At 40.9% G+C, this 21,313-nt stretch overlaps 1 protein-coding gene across 1 annotated transcript in view; it reads left to right on the top strand.

Moving 5' to 3' along the window:
- Positions 1-21,313, top strand: part of LOC124605932 — a 136,863-nt gene that overhangs the window by 79,162 nt on the left and 36,388 nt on the right. The window contains exon 5 of the mRNA XM_047137890.1: positions 14,927-15,040. Coding sequence (XP_046993846.1) covers positions 14,927-15,040 — 114 coding nt within the window. The remainder of the gene's footprint in view (positions 1-14,926; positions 15,041-21,313) is intronic.

The following is a 21,313-nucleotide window of genomic DNA, read 5'->3' as shown; positions in this document are numbered from 1 at the left end:
GTTGACGTTTCACATGTGGCTGAACACTTCCTGTTTCCTTAAATAACGTAACTATCCGGCGAACAGTCCGGACACTTGGATGATGTCGTCCAGGATACCGAGCAGCATACATAGCACACGCCCATTGGGCATGATCACAATAGCCATACATCAACACGATATCAGCCTTTTTCGCAATTGGTAAACGGTCCATTTTAACGCGGATAATGTATCACGAAGCAAATACCGTCCGCACCAAGGGGTGTGAAAGCTATATGGGCGAAGAGGCAAGAAGTATGTGAAAGATTGGAAACACACCATCAGTAATAAAAGACTTGATATTGTTAAAGACAAATTCAGTAAACGGTTTAAAGCTTTATAACAGTTAAAAGAAAATTTTTCTTGTGTGCTTGAGAAATAAAAAGTAAGTTTTGTTTTCATTTCACTGTTTTCATTTCACTGTTTTTATCCAACTTTCCTGCTTTTGGTACTTGGTATTGATGTTTTCTTTTTTGTGTTGAAGGATTTACAGTAGTAAGATGTAGGAACCTTTTTAAGAAATTAATGCTCAGTAGTGCAAGTTTGCTGGGCAGTTACTCAGAACTTATAGTCGTGAAACATAGTTGTAACAAATTTTAGAATTCTTCATTAATTAATACTGTGATAAATATTTCTTAATTGAACCTCTTTAACTGCTGCTTATTCTCTTAATAATAGGCTTTTTTTCTCCATTGATCCAGCAGCTTGTATGACATAAAAATTATGACATTATTCAGGAATATTTGTAGTCCAGTTTAGCTGCTACAAAGTTGTTTTTCTTTTGCCTTAATTATTTACACTACAAGCTTGTTTCGACTTACTCTCAGTTTCAAGTGTTGCATCTAGTTCTTATGAGCCATAAAACATGCTGGAGCTTTTACATGTTGATAGATAACAATATAAGCATGTCAATTTAAAAGTCTATTTTTGACGTTTGCGCCTGACAGTCGCTGCTCCTATCATGTTTTCTTGTCTGTCAGACGCAAACGTCAAAAACAGACTGAAAATATTACTGAATAAGTTTCTCTCTGCTTTAGTACAGTGTGCTATAGCTGTGTTTCAATTATTTTATTATGATGCCAGCCAAAATAATTACATAGCACGCCAAGAAAAATAAGGTAATAGAATTAAAAGAAAAATAAAAACCTACAACTTAACTAGGGGGGGGGGGATGCAACCCGCAATGTTTTCATATTTTAGTTCATCTCCATACCACTTGAGGCGCTGCTGCCGGTCTATGTTTCCCACTTCTAACACGGGAGTTGCGTTTCTCTTTTTTCTTGTTCTGTGGTCTGCACTGGCGGAATGTTACGTCATACCACGTACTTATACGTGTGACTATTACAGCGCCATCTATCACAAAGCGAAAAAAGTGGTCCAACTAAAACATTCATAATTCCTTACGTACTACACGAATATGTAATAAAAAATGGGGGTTCCTATTTTAAAAAACACTGTTGATATTCGTTTGACCTATGGCAGCGCCATCTAGCGGGCCAACCATAGCGCCATCTGGTTTCCCCCTTCAAGCTAGACGAGTTTCGTTCTTTGTAGTTTTTTCGTTTGATGCTTATTTCGTGAGATATTTGCCCCATTCACTATCAATGGACCACCCTGTGTATTAGTTTTGATAGTCTTTCAGATACTCTTGTATCTTCTACAGCTTCTGCGTCAGATCACAAACTATTCTCTGCCTCTGAATTATGTCGCCAGCTGTTTCCATGTGGTTTTAGTCGTCTTGAGCTTCGAACACATCTGTATTACACCTTTTAACAATTTTTGGAATCCGATAGCGTAGCCTTTCTGAAGCACCATTTTCTTTCCTATTCTACTAACTGTACCGGTACCTGCGATCGCATCATAGGACATGTTCACTATGAAATGGTCCACTGTAGACTGAAACATTAACTCACAAACTACTACCCAGAGGATACTGGAAGGACTCGGGGCTACTACCCGTTCATAATTGGATTTGTTCCGCAGATACAGGTCCTGCTACCTGCTAAGCCTACCTAGGTACGGGAGGCTTGGTTCTTGCGTTCTATGCCCATCAGATCTACTAAGTGATGGCAATAGCGAAGATATTGTACTTGTCTATTGTGAACGTATCTAAATGCTATAAAAATATTCATTATTTTTAGAACTTTTAGAGACGACAGTGCAGTACTGGTATTAATAATCTGCAAACTGCGGAAAAACAAAAATACTAATCAGTCGTGTGGCAGAGTCGTTTCCAAAAAGAGATGTATAGCTTAGGAGTGCAACTGAAAACAATAAAAGTCTGTATCGAATTATGAAGAAAGGGCAGACAGATTTGGAAGAAGTAAGTGAACCAACAATACAGCCAGAGTTCGTCAGAGCACTAAATGACGAGAGCGGAGAAAGAGGCACTAAAATCGGTGGGGTATGTAGGAACTAAAAAATGAATTAATTTGGTGTTGAAAAATCTATGAAACGTATGAGTTACCACCAGGCTTCCAGAAAAGCATGACAATCCCTTTACGGAGAACGACATTTGCAGATGAACGTAATAACTGTCGGACAGTTAGTCTGGCAAGACAGACTTGTAAACTGCTGATCAGAATCGGATATAGCAGAACAGAGAGAAAATTGGAGACGTTCTGAACAAAGATTAATTTGGTTTCGGATAGGAGAAAGTAGGGGCAAGTCTGACGTTCCTCCTAGTATGGGAAGCAGACTAACGGAAACCCACGATACCTTCCTAGCATTTGTGGATCTAGAGAAAGTCTTCTACCGTGTAAGGTAGAATGAGATGTTGACATTCCTTAGAAGTTTGGTGTTACAGACAGACAAATAATCGACAAGCGCCGGCCGCTGTGGCCGAGGGGTTCTAGGCGCTTCAGTCCGGAAACACGCGGCTGCTGCGGTCGTAGGTTCGAATCCTGCCTCGGGCATGGATGTGTGTGATGTCCTTAGGTTAGTTAGGTTTAAGTAGTTCTAAGTCTAGGGGACTGATGACCTCAGATGTTAAGTCCCATAGTGCCTGGAGCCATTTTAATCAACAAGCTACAAAAGCGGAACCGTACTATATCACTGCGCCTTACCCAATATTTGAACATTCAAATAGCAAGCCGGCGGTAGTAATTTGTTTGAGGCATTGTCGCTGGAGCTGGTCACTCCCAGCACAGACAGAGACAGTCAGCCTGTGTCAGGAACTCGCTTGAGCAACTAGACACTGCCTTATCATAACTTAAATCACGTTATGCGGTAAGCAGTAATATTTCTATCAAAGGCTTATTCCAATGTGCTTTGAATATTGTGAAAACTACGACGAAATATTTTTAGAAGCGCGCTGTATTCGCTAACTCTCGGTAAGTGTTGTTTAATCACAGTATTTATATACACACAAACACGAATAATTATCACCAAGATATTTGTGTGTGCATCATTACGAAATTGCAGTAACATTAATAAAGTTAACTGTGGTTCTTGTGCTTAAACGGGTTTACCGGCAGTAAGACGTCGCAAAAATATTCTGAACTTATAACACTACTGTGCGCTGCTGCTATACCATAACCTTAAAGTTGGAGGCAGTTCGTACAATGAAATTATGTTTATTCATGCAATTATGGTATAGAGCAACAGAGCAGTGTTACCCTCTGAGAGGAATTTCGTTATGTTGACCGTGTTGTACCTAACGGGGGTGGCTTATCGGAAATGAAAGTCAGAATTACGTAAATATTTGAACAGTACAAATAATATTTTGCCTATCTACACTGTTCAAAGAACAAGGAAAACGGTCGCCAGCCTAATAAGGCAAGAGAAAGATTAACGTTCTTGTTTAAGAAATTAGGTATGAATAACTTTAACGGACAAACACGACCTATACTTTGCCACACGCGAGTGCAATAAACTCTGGCACCTGAATATAGTATGTCCACATTAAGGTTGGAGCTAACAGATCAGAACAAACTATTTGCATAAATATAACAGATAACAAAACACACTGTTACCTTGAGGACTTAGTCAAACTGAATGGTCTCAATAACGTTACCATTAATATTCACTGTAGAATCGTAAATTGGACATAGGTTTAGTATTTCGTGAATTGGACATAGGTTTAGTATTATTTTTCAAACATATTCCTATCTGACATGAAATATAGATATGGTGTACAGCAAAATTAGTTATTGTACATAGATTAAGTCTCTCAATACTAAATACCTTTCTACTTAGAATGAAAATTAAATGGAGTTCACTAACAAATTACTTCACACTGTCCTTTTAAAAAAAAAGGTACTGTTTTCATAGATAGTGGTTTTTCTGTTACTTGTTACCTAGCATAAGCACAATAGACAAACTGTTGATCTTGTTACAACATTAATATGCACTTTTAATACACAAGAGGAACCCAATATCGTACATAATTTGACTTGAACAGCAAGAGTAATTGAAACTTTCTATAATTAAGTAACTTGGTGCATTTGAACTACTTTCAATGGAGGGGGGCCCTTAATCTTGACCACTGTAGCAGAGCAAACTAAACACACTTTCAATACGCTAGAGAAACACGTACTTAGCAGGCATGAACATTTAACTCTCAACAGTTGCAGTTCCGAACTTTTGCTGCAGTGAAACACAAATCTGAGATATCTGTAAGATTCTTTTAACAAACAATATTAATTTTAGCACACTCTATTGCCATATTAATTTTAATATGCCTTCAATAAAGGACACTCGGCAAACACTTTAGCGTGGGAGGGACCCTAAGTGGATATGTGACTAAGGATAAATGACGGTAGGTACAAGAGTTCAGTCAAATTTTACCTTATATTTGGGTATACTATAACATCCTATGAGCTGATCCTTCACTGTACATTACTGTAGTGTTCCATTATAGTGATCGCGCAATGTGGTGGCGATTGCATGTTGGTAGGTGGATTTGCAGGTAGAATTGCTGGACTCTGTCATTTCTTGGTGGCGATGATAGATACCAATTTCAGAATAGTTCCAGCTCTTTATCCATCCATCCGAGGCATTGGAAAGCGTCAGGAAAAGCCTCTCTCGGAACCAGCACAATACACAAATTTTACATGAGTAGTTGATAGTTTGGTAACTCGTCCCCGGCGGCCTCTTTGTTCCACCTTTCTATCCATGCCAACCACATTTTGCGCGCGCTACACAACAACTTTTACATACAAAATAACTAAGAACCCTGAGTGAAGGTCAGCAGTTTACATAACAGCAAACAAACATTTTAAATAAAACGGAACATTTGCATATATTGCTAGTTCTACACAAAATTATTTAATTTAAAAGATAACCAAAGAGATTATATGACATACAAAACATATAATTTGCTGATATTGTACATATTACAGAGATTACACTTCCTACAATCTAAAAGAAATCAAAGTTTTTATAAAGAAAGGAGTATACAATTTTGTGTTATCGATTCAATCGAACAAATTTACAGAAGCTCAACGATCTAACATTAAATAAAGCAAAAGGCAAAATAAATCAGTAGAGCATTAGAGCTATGGTGTTACAAATTTACTCGTACAATAGTGGTTGGTTCGTGGGATTAAAGGGACCAGACTGCTACGGTCATCGCTCCCTCATACAATAATGAACAATCAGCAGTTAGCTAAGGCTATAGATGTCTAATTAACTGTCATCAAACGCAAAGTGAAATATGAGTGGCTCTGAGCACTATGGGACTTAACATCTGAGGTCATCAGTCCCCTAGAACTTATAACTACTTAAACCTAACTCACCTAAGGACACCACACACATCCATGCCCGAGGCAGGATTCGAACCTGCGACCGTAGCGGTCGCGCGCTTCCAGACTCAAGCTCCTAGAACCGCACGGCTACCGCAGCCGGCGAAATATGAGTGAAATATGTTATTTTCATCTACGGATTTTCTGAATAAATGCGGGTTTGTGGTAAATTATTCGGAACTCGCCTTGCTACCCATATAATTAACACTTTCAGGTACGATCTTCGGCAGTATGGACGGTGAACGGTTGCAGCCTAGGTACCGTCGAAAAGTGAGTGACCGACATAAACTGCGTCGTGATCTGGTTGGACATTAATGAACATAAAACTGCAACAGCACTTTTTATTTCCTAACGATCCATGTACAGGTAAATGCAAAGCGGTCGAATATCATATTAAAAATAGTACCGATACATACCGAAACAGTGCGGGAGGCGCTTACAAGGTCAAGAAAGACAAGTACACATTAAGCAGTGATGAGAACAACCGAATGAAAACAGCCGATTCAGTATATTGTTGGAAAATAATCGACTCATTTGGTTGTAGCTTTACGTATCGGCTGAGTTATTTGTTCATTCTTTTGTGTGAACCCAGTCGGTACTTTTTCTGTTACTTGAAGCTTGCATTCATTCATTCATTCAGTCAACTGAAAACTGTTCAGCGGTTTAGCTGATCGAGTTATCCAAAACAGTCTGTCTACTTCCATGAAGTAAAGTAAGAAGTAAATCAGTGGTATACAATATAAACTGCGGTGCATATATCTCCAGCTGTATGTGAAGACAAGCAATAAACACATTCGTTTCATTATGTGCTGAAAAGCTAATTCTTCTTTTCCTTTTAAAACTGATTAATAGATTGCAGTACAGTTAACACGTAACTAATAGAGTTTCATTAGGAATACAGTGTTGAGCAATCATAGGTCTTCTCTTAGGGGTACATATATGAAGAAAAAAGGAACATTGTCGCATTTGTTTGTGACTCTTTGCATTACTTTTTACTGGAAAGAGATGATGTCCATCAACTAAAATTAAAATTTGCGATTGCTCCGGCGTAGGATTGCTATACGTCGCGGAATTCGCAGACAGTCCGCGATTTTATGCTCGAAGACAGGTGTCCTGGACGAAGAAAAAAAGTCCGGAAAAAAAGTGGCGAGTAAGTAAAAAAAATTTTTTTTACGCAAGTTTTGCCACTGGCCACCTATCAAGTGTTTCATAACTCCTGCAAACTTGACGATAGCCGTTGAAACCTGTGCTGATATTCCGTGGCATCTCAGAATCGCTCGGCTATTTTCAGAACACACTGTGGAAGCAGTGCAATAATCGATTCTTCGCGATTGTTTCAGTTTTCCGCTGTTGGTTTACAACGTCTCTGCTGTCGGTATCTGATATTTCTTTTGGTCGTATAAAGTTAACCTTCAGCTCACTGTGCGAAGTGTACGTCTGGTGCTGTTATTGCACAGAATTTGAAATTTAAAATGTCGAATCGAAAAGTACACTTTCGAGAAGAAAATACTGATGCAAACCAATGGTCACTTGCGCAAAATATCGGTCCGTGTTTCAACCACGTCTTTATAATCACCGAATTTTGTCTTTGATTTTCGTCCTTGGATTGTGGCAACCCTACGCCTGCGTCACGCACGCTCCACGAGAGCGTCCTGCGTCTGCCATGGCCAGGGTGGCAACCCTGTGTGAGGAGGGCAAGACTCAAGTTTCACACGGAATTTGCAGTCTCCCATCCACAACGGCCAAAGGCCGGTCACGTGACTCCACCTGACTGCAAATTGCGGGTGAAACTTGAGTCTTGCTGTGAGGAGGTGGCGCATAGCCAATCAGCGCTAGCTCAGGTCCTGGCAGTGCTTAAGTTCACACCGGCAACTGCGCCACCTCCTCAGGCCGGCTGTACCCCTGGCTCTGCCAGCCGCAGAAGACGGCTACGGCGGTGGCGCTACACCTCCCGCCCCAACGACCACCACGGAAAAAAAAACATGTAAAGAAGTGAATGAAAATCACTCAAGCCCAGAGACTGAGTGAAAACATGCATATAACTGACGTAACCGACAATATTTGTGTCAGTTGTCTCACATTCACTTAAATCACTCAAACCTGGAGTGATGGCCGCAAATCAGTTTCTCATTCGATTGTTACATTCGACTAAAAAAAATCGACTGAATGAAAAAACAATCGACTAGCCTATCCGCTGTTGAAAACAGTCTGTTGTCCCATCAGTAACGTTGAGAAGGGTAGGGGTCAACTTGTACTCTGAAATAGCGGTGGAAGAAGCGAAAGAAGTTTCAGAAGAGCAACAAAACTGCAAAGGACAGACGATGTACCTCTTCTGCACAAGGAAGACTAACAAAACTTGCTGATTGTAATAAGAATAAACAGCGTACAAAAAAAAAAAAAGAATATAGCATTTGGATAAACAGAGCGAAGACAAATGTCTTTTACACTTACAGACACGAGTGACGATATGCTAAACATGGGAATTGAAGATTACAGAGCAGTGAAAGAAATTGAAGAATTGTCTTGGAAGCAAGACAATACAGGGTCGCCGAAACAAGGAAGATATCAGAATTGGACTGGTACAGGGTGTTTCAAAAATGACCGGTATATTTGAAACGGCAATACAAACTAAACGAGCAGCCATAGAAATACACCGTTTGTTGCAATATGCTTGGGACAACAGTACATTTTCAGGCAGACAAACTTTCGAAATTACAGTAGTTACAATTGTCAACAACAGATGGCGCTGCGGTCTGGGAAACTCTATAGTACGATATTTTCCACATATCCACCATGCGTAGCAATAATATGGCGTAGTCTCTGAACGAAATTACCCGAAACCTTTGACAACGTGTCTGGCGGAATGGCTTCACATGCAGATGAGATGTACTGCTTCAGCTGTTCAATTGTTTCTGGATTCTGGCGGTACACCTGGTCTTTCAAGTGTCCCCACAGAAAGAAGTCACAGGGGTTCATGTCTGGCGAATAGGGAGGCCAATCCACGCTGCCTCCTGTATGTTTCGGATAGCCCAAAGCAATCACACGATCATCGAAATATTCATTCAGGAAATTAAAGACGTCGGCCGTGCGATGTGGCCGGGCACCATCTTGCATAAACCACGAGATGTTCGCAGTGTCGTCTAAGGCAGTTTGTACCGCCACAAATTCACAAAGAATGTCCAGATAGCGTGATGCAGTAATCTTTTCGGATCTGAAAAATTGGCCAATGATTCCTTTGGACGAAATGGCGGCCCAGACCAGTACTTTTTGAGGATGCAGGGACGATGGGACTGCAACATGGGGCTTTTCGGTTCCCCATATGCGCCAGTTCTGTTTATTGACGAAGCCGTCCAGGTAAAAATAAGCTTCGTCAGTAAACCAAATGCTGCCCACATGCATATCGCCGTCATCAATCCTGTGCACTATATCGGTAGCGAATGTCTCTCGTGCAGCAATGGTAGCGGCGCTGAGGGGTTACCGCGTTTGAATTTTGTATGGATAGAGGTGTAAACTCTGGCGCATGAGACGATACGTGGACGTTGGCGTCATTTGGACCGCAGCTGCAACACGGCTTACGGAAACCCGAGGCCGCTGTTGGATCACCTGCTGCACTAGCTGCACGTTGCCCTCTGTGGTTGCCGTACGCGGTCGCCCTACCTTTCCAGCACGTTCATACGTCACGTTCCCAGTCCGTTGAAATTTTTCAAACAGTTTTTATTGCCGTTTCAAATGTACCGGTCATTTTTGAAACACCCTGTATATGTGGACAAAACTTCCTTCGTTAAAAGAGCTCTACTGCTACTAGGGATATGGGGATGAGGGAGAAGTTTCTGAAAGAGCACATCTAGAGCAAAACATTGAGTGGGACCATGGAAAAGCCAGAGAAGAAGCTGAAAACTTTTGAACTGTGATGCTGTCGAAGAATGTTGAATGTGATGTAGGCAGATAAAGTAGGAAACAAAAAAGTACTGAAAAGAAAAAATGAGGAAAGAAGTCTATGGAAAATCCTTCACTTGAATGAGGGTCAGATATGTAATACAGGCTACCACTTTCAGAAGTAGATATTCTGGTGCTGCAAGAGGCAGTTGTGAGAAGAGAATGTACATAACAGATTATAGAAGGTGTTAGAGTGTAACGGTTACGTTAAGATGGAACCGTTATTAAAGTTAGGAAAAGATTTGACAGCATCAAATGTCGAAATATTGATGGCTTGAAAAAATGATGGTGACAGTACTGGAGTCGCGTCGGCTTCTAATGTTGTCATATGGTCTTCGCCTCCGCTTCCGGGCTTTGTAGAGAAATTCTCTTAGATTTGACGAGCAGGAGAGAAAAATTCTTTGGTTTGCCAAGGATGGGGAAATGTCGACCCTAATGGACTAAGTAACAAATGTTGTAAACAACAAACATCTTGTAACCGAAATGTAGGGGGCGCATTTACGGCAATGTTACAGTCTCTGCTTTATGAATTTGCAATAATATGACGAAGATCATAGGACTCCTGCCACCTCCGGGCAGGAGCTGCATTGACCCATCGAAGTGCACTGTATTTGACCACATTTGCTCGGCTAGTGCAGAACTAACTTGTAAAATATCTAATAAACTAGGGAATATGTTTGATGAGATCCCTGTCTGTCGATCATCGTAGCCATGTCATGCTTTGCTAATGCTCATGAAAACTATCGCAGCTCGAGGTATTACTCCAGTTACCTGCTGACTTTCATGTGAAAAGCATCCATTGCATGGAAATGACCGATAACTGACTGATTCCTGTAGGCTGAAATGTCTATGGCTAATAATCCAGATTTAGTGGTATTTCAGTTAAATTTTGATTTTTCGAACATATGGTTTTAAGATCCCCTTCCTATTGCTTACGAGTCTGTGATTTGTTTGACGCTGGACACAATACATTTACTTTACTTGTGTGGATATCTATAACCGAATCCAAGAGACACAACCATTACTCTGTTTTGCTGTTATGATAACATTCTTTTAGGATACTCATACATATTTACGTTACAGGCGCATTTTGCCTTCTATATTATACAACTGCTGCGGATGATGGCCACAATAACAAAACTATACCAATTTTCACTGAAAGACAGAGGTTCACCTAGCTCACTGTATCAGAGCGGGATTTGTAAGGGACTGCTTCACTGGCCTAATCTATCTCCTCTGATACGTGACGATGTTCGTAGATCGCAAGAAATCATTTTCGTTACGTTACATATCGGACACTGTGCTATTCCAGACAATCCAGTGTGTCTAAGTACTTCAGTACAAAAATCGAAATCAAATGTGAGGTTATATTTTACCTAATATAGAATTAATTGCACTACTGGCCATTAAAATTGCTACACCACGAAGATGACGTGCTACAGACGCAAAATTTAATCGACAGGAAGAAGATGCTGTGATATGCAAATGATTACCTTTTCAGAGCATTCACACAAGATTCGCGCCGGTGGCGACACCTTCAACGTGCTGACATGAGGAAAGTTGCCAACCGATTTCTCATACACAAACAGTAGTTGACCGACGTTGCCTGGTGAAACGTTGTCGTGATTCCTCGTGTAAGGAGGAGAAATGCATACCATCACATTTCCGACTTTGATAAAGGTCGGATTGTAGCCTATCGCGATTGCGGTTTATCGTATCTCGACGTTGCTGCTCGTGTTGGTTGAGATCCAATGATTGTTAGCAGAATATGGAATCGGTGGGTTCAGGAGGGTAATACGGAACGCCGTGCTTGATCCCAACGGCCTCGTATCACTAGCAGTCGAGATGACAGGCATCTTCTCTGCATGGCTGTAACGGATCGTGCAGCCACGCCTCGATCCCTGAGTCAACAGATGGGGTCGTTTGCAAGACAACCATCTGCACGAACAGTTCGACGACGTTTGCAGCAGCATGGACTATCAGCTCGGAGACCATGGTTGCGGTTACCCTTGACGCTGTATCACAGACAGGAGCGCCTGCGATGGTGTACTGAACGACGTACTTTGGTGCACGAATGGCAAAACGTCATTTTTCGGATGAATCCAGGTTCTGTTTACAGCATCATGATGGTCGCATCCGTGTTTGGCGACATCGCGGTGAACGCACATTGGAAGCGCGTATTCGCCATCGACATACTGGCGTATCACTCGGCGTGATGGTATGGGGTACCATTGGTTACACGTCTCGGTCACCTCTTGTTCGTATTGACGGCATTTTCAACAGTGGACGCTACATTTCAGATGTGTTACGACCCGTGGTTCTACCCTTCATTCGATCCCTGCGAAACCCTACATTTCAGCAGGATAATGCACGACCGCAATTTGCAGGTCCTGTACGGGCCTTTCTGGTTAAAGAAAATGTTCGACTGCTGCCCTGGCCAGCACATTCTCCAGATCTCTCACCAACTGAAAACGTCTGGTCAATGGTGGCCGAGCAACTGGCTCGTCACAATACGCCAGTCACTACTCTTGATGAACTGTGGTATCGTGTTGAAGCTGCATGGGCAGCTGTACCTGTACACGCCATCCAAGCTCTGTTTGACTCAATGTCCAGGCGTATCAAGGCCGTTATTATGGCCAGAGGTGGTTGTTCTGGGTACTGATTTCTCAGGATCTATGCACCCAAATTGCGTGAAAATGTAATCACATGTCAGTTCTAGAATAATATATTTGTCCAATGAATACCCGTTTATCATCTGCATTTCTTCTTGGTGTAGCACTTTTAATGGCCAGTGGTGTACTATATCTACATTAAATAATTAACTACATAACAGGAAGTTTTCAAAGTCAACTTTGCCGTCTGAGATGTCAATGAATGTCATGCATCAGAAAACTATTTGTTTGATAATAATGTGTTTATTTTCGTTTTTAAATTTCACCATTTTCTTCTTACAACCCAGTCAATCAAATAATTCTGTTAAATGATTTGTTAACGAAAGGACTGGAAAACCCTGGTAGTCATTGTGTGAAGTAGCAATCATTTTAATTTATGGTTGAATCTGCGCTTCAGGCAACGACGATAAATAATGGTATAATTAGTGCTGTTTTTACGTACAACAGCTTCAGACAGAAGTTCAGTTCGTGCTGAGCTCTCTCACTAGCAATACGACTGTTTGCTGTCGACTTGTGGTATATAATTTTTAGGAATTTTAGATTAGTAACATGTCAGGTATGTCGCCACATAAGTTAGAGTGGAAGATGGTTATTTTGTTTACTTTAATGCGTAATAAGTTCTCTGTGATTCTATAAGTTAATGAATCGTACCAAGAAACAAAAATTTTCAGTTACTGAATCTCTTAATATTTGACCCTGGAGCATACACTCGACCACAAAGATAAGTATTTCAGCTATTGTTCAGATGAATATTCCTGTACTTGTAATTAACGAAACGTGCCACTGAAGAGGTTTCGTAATTGGGCAAGAATTTTACAATCTGCGCACAGGGTTTCAACTCACACATATTTTCAGTTCCACCAAATCATCTAAAACATATTTATAATCAAAGTGCGCTGGCAACAAATATAGTCCATTGTTGCACAGACTCTATCCCACAGTCGAACTCCCTTTAGGCCGCATAACCTGGAGTCGCATATGAGACGATGCTACGTTTTTCCTGTTTCCTGTCCCTTGGAGTCCAGTGAACCTTTGCACACGCACCCGGGCAGTGCTTGCTGGTACAAAGAACGCACTCGCTTGCTGGCACATCTCTACAACGGGAAAAGTGGTTGCAGTGATTTCACCAACATGTGAATGGCACGTGTTCATTTTCGGATACTATTCGTGTGGCCATATTCAGTTATATAAGAGTTACTACAACCTACGAGTAATTCCAAAACAAAGCACTGTTCACACTTTGGCGTTTTAATCATCTCACCTTTGATTAAATCACCACTCATTACTTACACAGGTTAAAGATAGTGAAAGAAAACTGTGCAACGGAAGCAGAAAATAAGGCGAGAAGATCGAAACAATACTTTAAGAAACTTTATAGTTACCCAGAAGAAAATTAGCTGATTGAAAATAAGAATCCGATGCAAGAAAATTGTAGGGGAGATTCAGTATATTATTTATGACTTTCAACATTCTTTCCGCGAACTTGGAAGGAACAAATTCCTCACTTATTAATAATTGCCAGCGAAAACTCGCGTGTGCGTCTGGTCAAGGGCCGAGACAAGAACCATTGTAAGTTCATGGATGAATTTTATGTAACTGCGGATATTCCACCAAATTTTTTAAGGAATTTAATTATCATATCTGTACAGGAAGCAACACCGGAAGAACGTTAAAATTACCGGACAATCATTCTAATATCATATTCAAGTACCAGAGTACTTTATCGAAGAATGGAAGAGATAAACCGAAAGGAAAGAACCAATTCGGTATTAGCTGAAGTGATCCGTGCTGGAAGCAATTTTCGCACTATTTTAGTTTATAATAACGAACGAATTTAGAAAAATGCAAGGAAAGATAGATAGCGTTCTCATATTTGGAGAAGGTTGCTAATAACATGGATTCGAATAAAATGCTACCCATCCTTAGGTAGTATGGAATCAGCTATAGGGAAACAAGGGTGAACCACTGCCATTATGTGAGACTGAAGTAGTCAGCACTGACGGAAGGATACAAGAGGGCAAAAAGAGGAAAGATGGAAGGCGGTACTGCTTGTTCTCATCTCTCTTATTTGATCAGCGCATCTGCACATTGAAGAGATGATGGGGGAAGTAAAGAACTTTCTCGATGCTGGAGTAGTTTTTAACAGACCGAAAATCAGTGTTGTGCAATTAGTTGATGAGTTAGCAATGATTATCTAACATGAATAAGAACTGAGTTAGGTGCTTAATGAAATGAAACGTGTTACATATGATTACTGTAATTTGCACATAAATAAAAGTGAAATTAGGATGACGGGAATGAAAAATAGAATGAAATTAGCCTAAGCATTGATGAGCGAAACAACATTGTTTGCAATCTGCTATCGCACGACGTTCATCAAATTAAAATTTACGCAAGTAAAAATTTTATGCTGATTCAAATTTCATAATAAATGTGTAGTATCGAGAGGGTTTTCTAACAGAGCTGTTGCTGAAGGACAAAGGTTTTCTCTGGTAACAATTTTGTGCTGATTCACAGTTCGTAATAAAGCTGTTGTGTCAAGGGTGTTTTTAACAGCTGTTGCAGAAGGACAATGACTCGACAACGCTTTTCAAGGTGTTGTTCACGCTGCCGATTTATCTGTATGAGACTGGACTTTATTGCGTGTTTGGTCAAATCATTATCGACCAGGTAAGTGCACCCAGAGACATAATAATCTTTGATATATCAGTGTAAGTGTGCACCAGTGATCTCTATACTATCTGGATGTTGAACATCAGCTGTCTGATGGCGCCTGCCATAGAAGCTTCTATTTTGTTTCTTGCCAAACTACAACATGACTGTTAGGAAATTTTACTAGAACACAAAAAGAAAATACTTTTCGATTCCACTCCCGAATCAGCCTATTACATCACATGTTAACATAAAGTTCAAAATAAAAAATCAGTCTGCAATTCTTTGTGACTTTCAGTCGGATGGAAATTTGTCTGCCACACTATAACATGGCGGACTATGCAAAGTACATGAATCTGCAGACAGGCTACAGTTCTATACTCAGAGACCAGACTTCTACATCCAGTTTGTACAGAGATCACTGGTGTGCACCATAAGTCCGTGGAGTTAAAAAAACAATCTGTATGTTGTTTTGAAACCGTAGTGGGCGGGGCTTGCTGCCACCAAAACTTTAGCCGACCACCATTTACGACTGCTTATTGTTCATTATTTCTGTCGTGTGCAGGCAGCAGCTGTTTTAGGTACTAAAAATTGCAGCGCTTTCATGAAAAGCAAAGCGTCAGGAAGGAAATTTCAAACGTTTTTCTGTTCTGAAATGCATATTTGCTCTAGTAATTTGACATATTTAGCCTCTTCAATGTAATTTATTGTTTGATGATATATTTTGAATAACCAAGAAGAGAAGGAAATGATACGAAAAGTATGCTTCCGTAATCTATTTAATTTCGCTTTTACTATATTTGTATCGGTAGCAAATGAAGCTGTAACTCCGAAAAGAATGCTTGTCTGCTTACTGGTATTGCTCCTTGTTCCTTACATTTTGAGCTTTTAGCTAGTAGGCACAACGTTTTTAATGTTCACGTTTGCAAAAGCTTACCTACGTGTTCTTTGCTAGCTCATAAACGTGTGCAATGAGGAAAGACGCACCTTGTTCTAGGCAAATAAGTGAATGGTTGTTAAAATGTAAAAGAAACAGAACAGCATAGAGGTGTACCTCCATACAGAATACAGTTCTTGTTTTATTAGATTGTCAGTACATTAGTTTCACTGTAGTTTGCACATATTCTCACTTTCAAGTCTTACCTATGTTGTGACATTCAGTGTATGACCAATAATAATAATTTATAACGTTAAAAAACGATACAGCTTTTTAAGCATGTTCCAACATTGTGAAATACTATAAATGTGATTAAGGAGATGGTTTCAGACTCAGACCCTGTGGAATGAATATTTTGCTTTAACTTGTATGTAAATAATTTTTTAAATAATGATAGCCGAATCTGTGTAACATATAAGCCTATCTTTCCAACAGTAACCTGTTTGCTTCTTTTCCCGGAATATTTCTAGACACTTAACTCTCTGACTCTTATCAGTTTTTCAGGTATAACCAAACATATCACAATTGGAACGTACGTCTACTCTGATCATTCGCTTCATTTTACTTTTTAATTTCATTTTGCTCCGTATCATGGTTTGTGATATACCAATGAGTAATTAGCTTCATATTCAGTGTATCATTTGCACGATAAATCTTGATGATGTGGAACGAGTCATTTTATATTAGCATCAATATTTCTGTAAATATGCCTCGACACTGATCATTTATCAGTTTTTTGTTTTGTAATTAAAGACAAGCAGATTTTAGTCAGTAATTCGTAGTCATCAGCATTTATACATTAAATAACACGAGGTGCGACAATAAAGTAATTAGACTCATGTGAAAAAAATGTTGCTTACCGTTTTGTCAAGTTTAGTGTTGTCTCCTTCAAAGTAGTTCCCTTCTTGATTGCACACACTTGTTCCAGCGCTTCTGCCATTGATGGTAACATTTCTGGAGCTCATCTTCTGTAATATCCTCCAAGACCCTCGTCATAGCTTTTTGGACATCTTGTGTTATTTGAAAATGGTATCCCTTGACGCCGGCCGGAGTGGCCGTGCGGTTCTAGGAGCTACAGTCTGGAGCCGAGCGACCGCTACGGTCGCAGGTTCGAATCCTGCCTCGGGCATGGATGTGTGTGATGTCCTTAGGTTAGTTAGGTTTAATTAGTTCTAAGTTGTAGGCGACTGATGACCTCAGAAGTTAAGTCACATAGTGCTCAGAGCCATTTGAACCATTTTTTTGTCCCTTGACCGCCGTTTTGACTCTTGGAAATAGAAAAAAGTCGCACGGAGTGATATGTAGTGAATAAGGTGGCTGTGATAGTACTGAAATTTGTTTTGAGGTTAAAAATTTATGTACTAACAGAGCAGTATGGAATGGCGCATTATCGTGATGCAGAATGCAATTATTATTAGACGAACTGTTTCTCGATTGATGTTCAGTTCTTCTGCAATCATTTTCACGGATAATCTTTGATCAGATTGTACGAGTTCACGCACCCTGGCCAAGTTGACATTCGTCCATGAGGTTGATGGTCGTCCACTGCGTTCTTCATCTTCAACACTCGTCCTGCCTTCACTAAACATTTTATGCCAACGAAAAACTTGAGCTCTTGTCATAACCTCTTCTCCAAAAGGCTTCTGAAGTTTACTGTAAGTTGTCGTCGGGTTTTCACGCAATTTTACGCAAAAAGAAATGGCATACCGTCACAACTCACGACTGAGCAGTTGCATTGATGTGCCATTTGGACTAGAAGCAGCTTATAGACTAAGGTCAAAGATATTGTGCCTACGCAAGCTTGCAGGGTTGTCACATGTTGCATAGAAAATAAGTCTCATTGCTTTATTGTCGCACCTCGTAGAAAGACTTCTGCGGAATAGGAGTTGTCAAGTAGAAAAGTTTTCAGTGTAGTTTAAAATTTTATATTTAAATGGAAGGGAGATCACTGCTGTCAGCTGCAGCAGGACATTAAGCGGAATCAGCGGCGCCAAAAGGAAATGTGTACCGGACCGGGATACGAACCCAGAATCTCCTGCTTACCTGGCAGGTGCGGTAACCAGCTCGAAACCCGCGATCACAACTGCACAGTGTATCTCGGTGCGCCTCACGGCCGGTTCACACTACCACCGAGCGCCACCTACCCGTAGTCATAAAATTTCAAATTTTACTTTGCTGTCTTTCAGACATTTTATATCATTGCATAAATGAGCAAAAGTTTTGGCTGCAGTGCGGCGAACCCCTGTTTGTGCTACAGACAGCCTTAATGTGGCGTAATGAGTGTAATTTTTTCTGCTGATATTGTAGCTTGTACATCACTGTTCGTGTTAAAGTGCAGGGGATTATTTACTACACATTTCACAAGGGAATAACTATACTTTGAAGTGGTTACATTCCTACTCACGCTCCGAGCAGCAGGCGGGCACGACGAAAACTGTGTAAACATAAGCTGTCGGGCAAAGCCTTCTTCAGAAAGGAGGCAAGGCGCAGGCACAAACACATTTATAGAATCATACTCGCAAAACTCACACACACATGACCGCTGTCTCCGGTTGTTCTAGCTAGAATCTTTTTTAAGAGAAGGAGTAAATGAGAGCAATGAATAATTGTTGGTGGGAGGAATGTAGGGCACGAAATGCTTTCCCAACAATCATCGCGGTTTACGTAGCCGAGTGCTCTGCGGGGTCGAGACCGTTGATACAGTGTGGCTCGGATGTCGGAGTGTTTGCGGTTTGGAAGACAATGAAAAAAGCAGGAAAGAAGAGAAAGAACAGACACTGAGTAGAGTAAGGCAAATCTAAAGTCAAATGACGGAAATAAAACCACTACGATAAAAGCAAACAATGCAACTATAATTCACGTATACAAAGAAAATATTGCTTGAGATGCTCCACTTACGAAGGAAATGCGATTCCTCTAGACTTTAGACTACGATCGGCTCGACTAGTTGGCCTGTATCCGCAAACAAATCAAGCTGGCATTTTTCATGAAACATCTACGTCTCCACACAATCAAAGCGCCCAACACGGTCGAAACAGTCACGGGCAGTCAGCGAGACGTCAAGGGGCAGTATCACCGCTGTGAAGTATGAATGCGTTGAACCTAATGTTTTGGGTTACTTAAGATGACGGACGTCGGCTTCAAGTTTGTGACGTAACCACCACTTCCTTCTTCTTTTACCTCCATGCATAGGTCGTTGAATAAACATGCTCTGCGAATGTCTGTGGGGCGGCCTTTGTGGGTCGCTAGGCATCAGCCAAGGTTTCATGAGATTCCCAACGGCTATCCTTCCGGGACTATGTGTAAGACCCCCAGCTGGTACCGCGTGAAGTTGTATCTCAGGGTTACTTCGACATTCCTGGTTACAAACCTTATGCCATTGATTGTAACACGGAACTACAAGAACAACAGAATACTGCAATATTTCACTAGATGATCCAAGGATAACTCGAATAATTCCTACCTTTACAAATAATCTTGTGGGTTTGTTCCTGCAAATGTTAACAAAAAGTCACTGCTAACATACTAAATTAACATTGTTGCTGAAATTCATTATCCGTCACGTTATAAAAGACTGCTGCGAATACACAGAAAGAAAGACCCTATATCATTTAGCTACAATATAGCAGGTCAGCAACTGGAAGCAGTTAATTCCATTAATTATCTGGGAGTAGGCATTAGGAGTGATCTAAAATGGAATGACCATATAAAATTAATCGTCGGTAAAGCAGATGCCAGACAGATTCATTGGGAGAATCCTAAGGAAATGCAGTCCGAAAGCAAAGGAAGTAGGTTACAGTTCACTTGTTCGCCCACTGCTTGAATACTGCTCACCAGTGTGGGATCCATACCAGGTAGTGTTGATAGAAGAGATAGAGGAGATCCAACGGAGAGCAGCACGCTTCGTTACAGGATCATTTAGTAATCGCGAAAGCGTTATGGAGATGATACACTCCAGTGGAAGACTCTGCAAGACAGACGCTCAGTAGCTCGGTACGGGCCTTTGTTGAAGTTTCGAGAACATACCTTCCCCGAGGACTGAAGCAGTATATTGCTCCCTCATACGTATGTCTCGCAAAGAGACCATGAGGATAAAATCAGAGAGATTAGAGCCCACACAGAGGCATACCGACATTCTTTCCACGAGCGATACGAGACTGGAATAGCAGGGAGAACCGATAGAGGTACTCAAGGTATCCTCCACCACACACCGTCCGGTGGCTTGCGGAGTTTAAATGTAGATGTAGACTTAGACTCGCTGTTGTCAAAATTAACATATGTAGTACACAGAAGTCTTCTTGAGAACACGACATTTGATGAAAATATGCTGTCACATTTGCAGCGCATGTCTGTATGCCGCCAGGTACGTAGTTTGTAGTTGCATTTCGCTGTGTCTGTGTGCTGAGAAGTGCTATTGCATATATTAAAATCAGTTTCTACTTAAGGAATGCTTACGTAGTTCCTTCATAGTGTTTATCAGCAGTAGTGGACAGCGTGGGTGTGTGTGTTGTTCTTAGCCTAAGTTAGTGTAAGTAGTGTGTAAGTCTATGCACCGATGACCTGAGCAGTTTGGCTCCTTAGGAATTCACACACACACATTCAGCAGTAGTGGCACATTTGAACAAGTGATTTGTTCAAGAGGCATGTATGAAGGCGGTTTTAAAAGTTCTCGGAATCACCACGAGAGGTAGCGCTGGCGCAACGAGCTGTTCACGTGATACTCATTGGACTGTTGCCTATAAACGCGTGCCACGTCAGTGGTCTCGGAAGAGAGCTGTGGCGGAGACGTGGCTCTGTTGTTGTTCCTGCGTAGTGATTTGCGAAGATGGAAAAACTCGAGATTCGAGCTGTGATTAACTACTTCCTAAAGAAAGGTATGAAAGCAGAGGACATTCACGCCAATTTCCAGAATACACTGGGGGACTCTGCTCCTTCATATTCAACTGTTGCCAAGTGGACAGATTAATTTAAATTTGGTAGGGAAAGCTTAAATGATGAGCAGCGCAGTGGTCGGCCAAGATGTGTCACTACTCCAGAAATCATTGCAAAAGTGCCCAAAATGGTCATGGAGGATTGCCAACTGAAAGTGCGAGAAATTGCTCACGCTTGACAAGTGCCATCTGAAAGGATAGATCACATTTTAACTGAAGAATTAGAAATGAAAAAATTATTTGCAAGATGGGTGCCGTGACTCTTGACGCTGGATCAAAAACGCCTGAGAATGGACATATCGGAACAACGTTTGGCCCGTTTTAGAAGAAACGAACAAGATTTTTTGCGCCTGTTTGTGACCGAAGATGAAACTTGGGTGCACTACTATACCCCAGAGACAAAACAATAGTCAAAGCAATGGA

This window comes from Schistocerca americana, chromosome 3, assembly GCF_021461395.2.
Source record: "Schistocerca americana isolate TAMUIC-IGC-003095 chromosome 3, iqSchAmer2.1, whole genome shotgun sequence".
NCBI classification, from domain to species: domain Eukaryota; kingdom Metazoa; phylum Arthropoda; class Insecta; order Orthoptera; family Acrididae; genus Schistocerca; species Schistocerca americana.
This window is presented reverse-complemented; position numbering and strand designations above follow the sequence as displayed.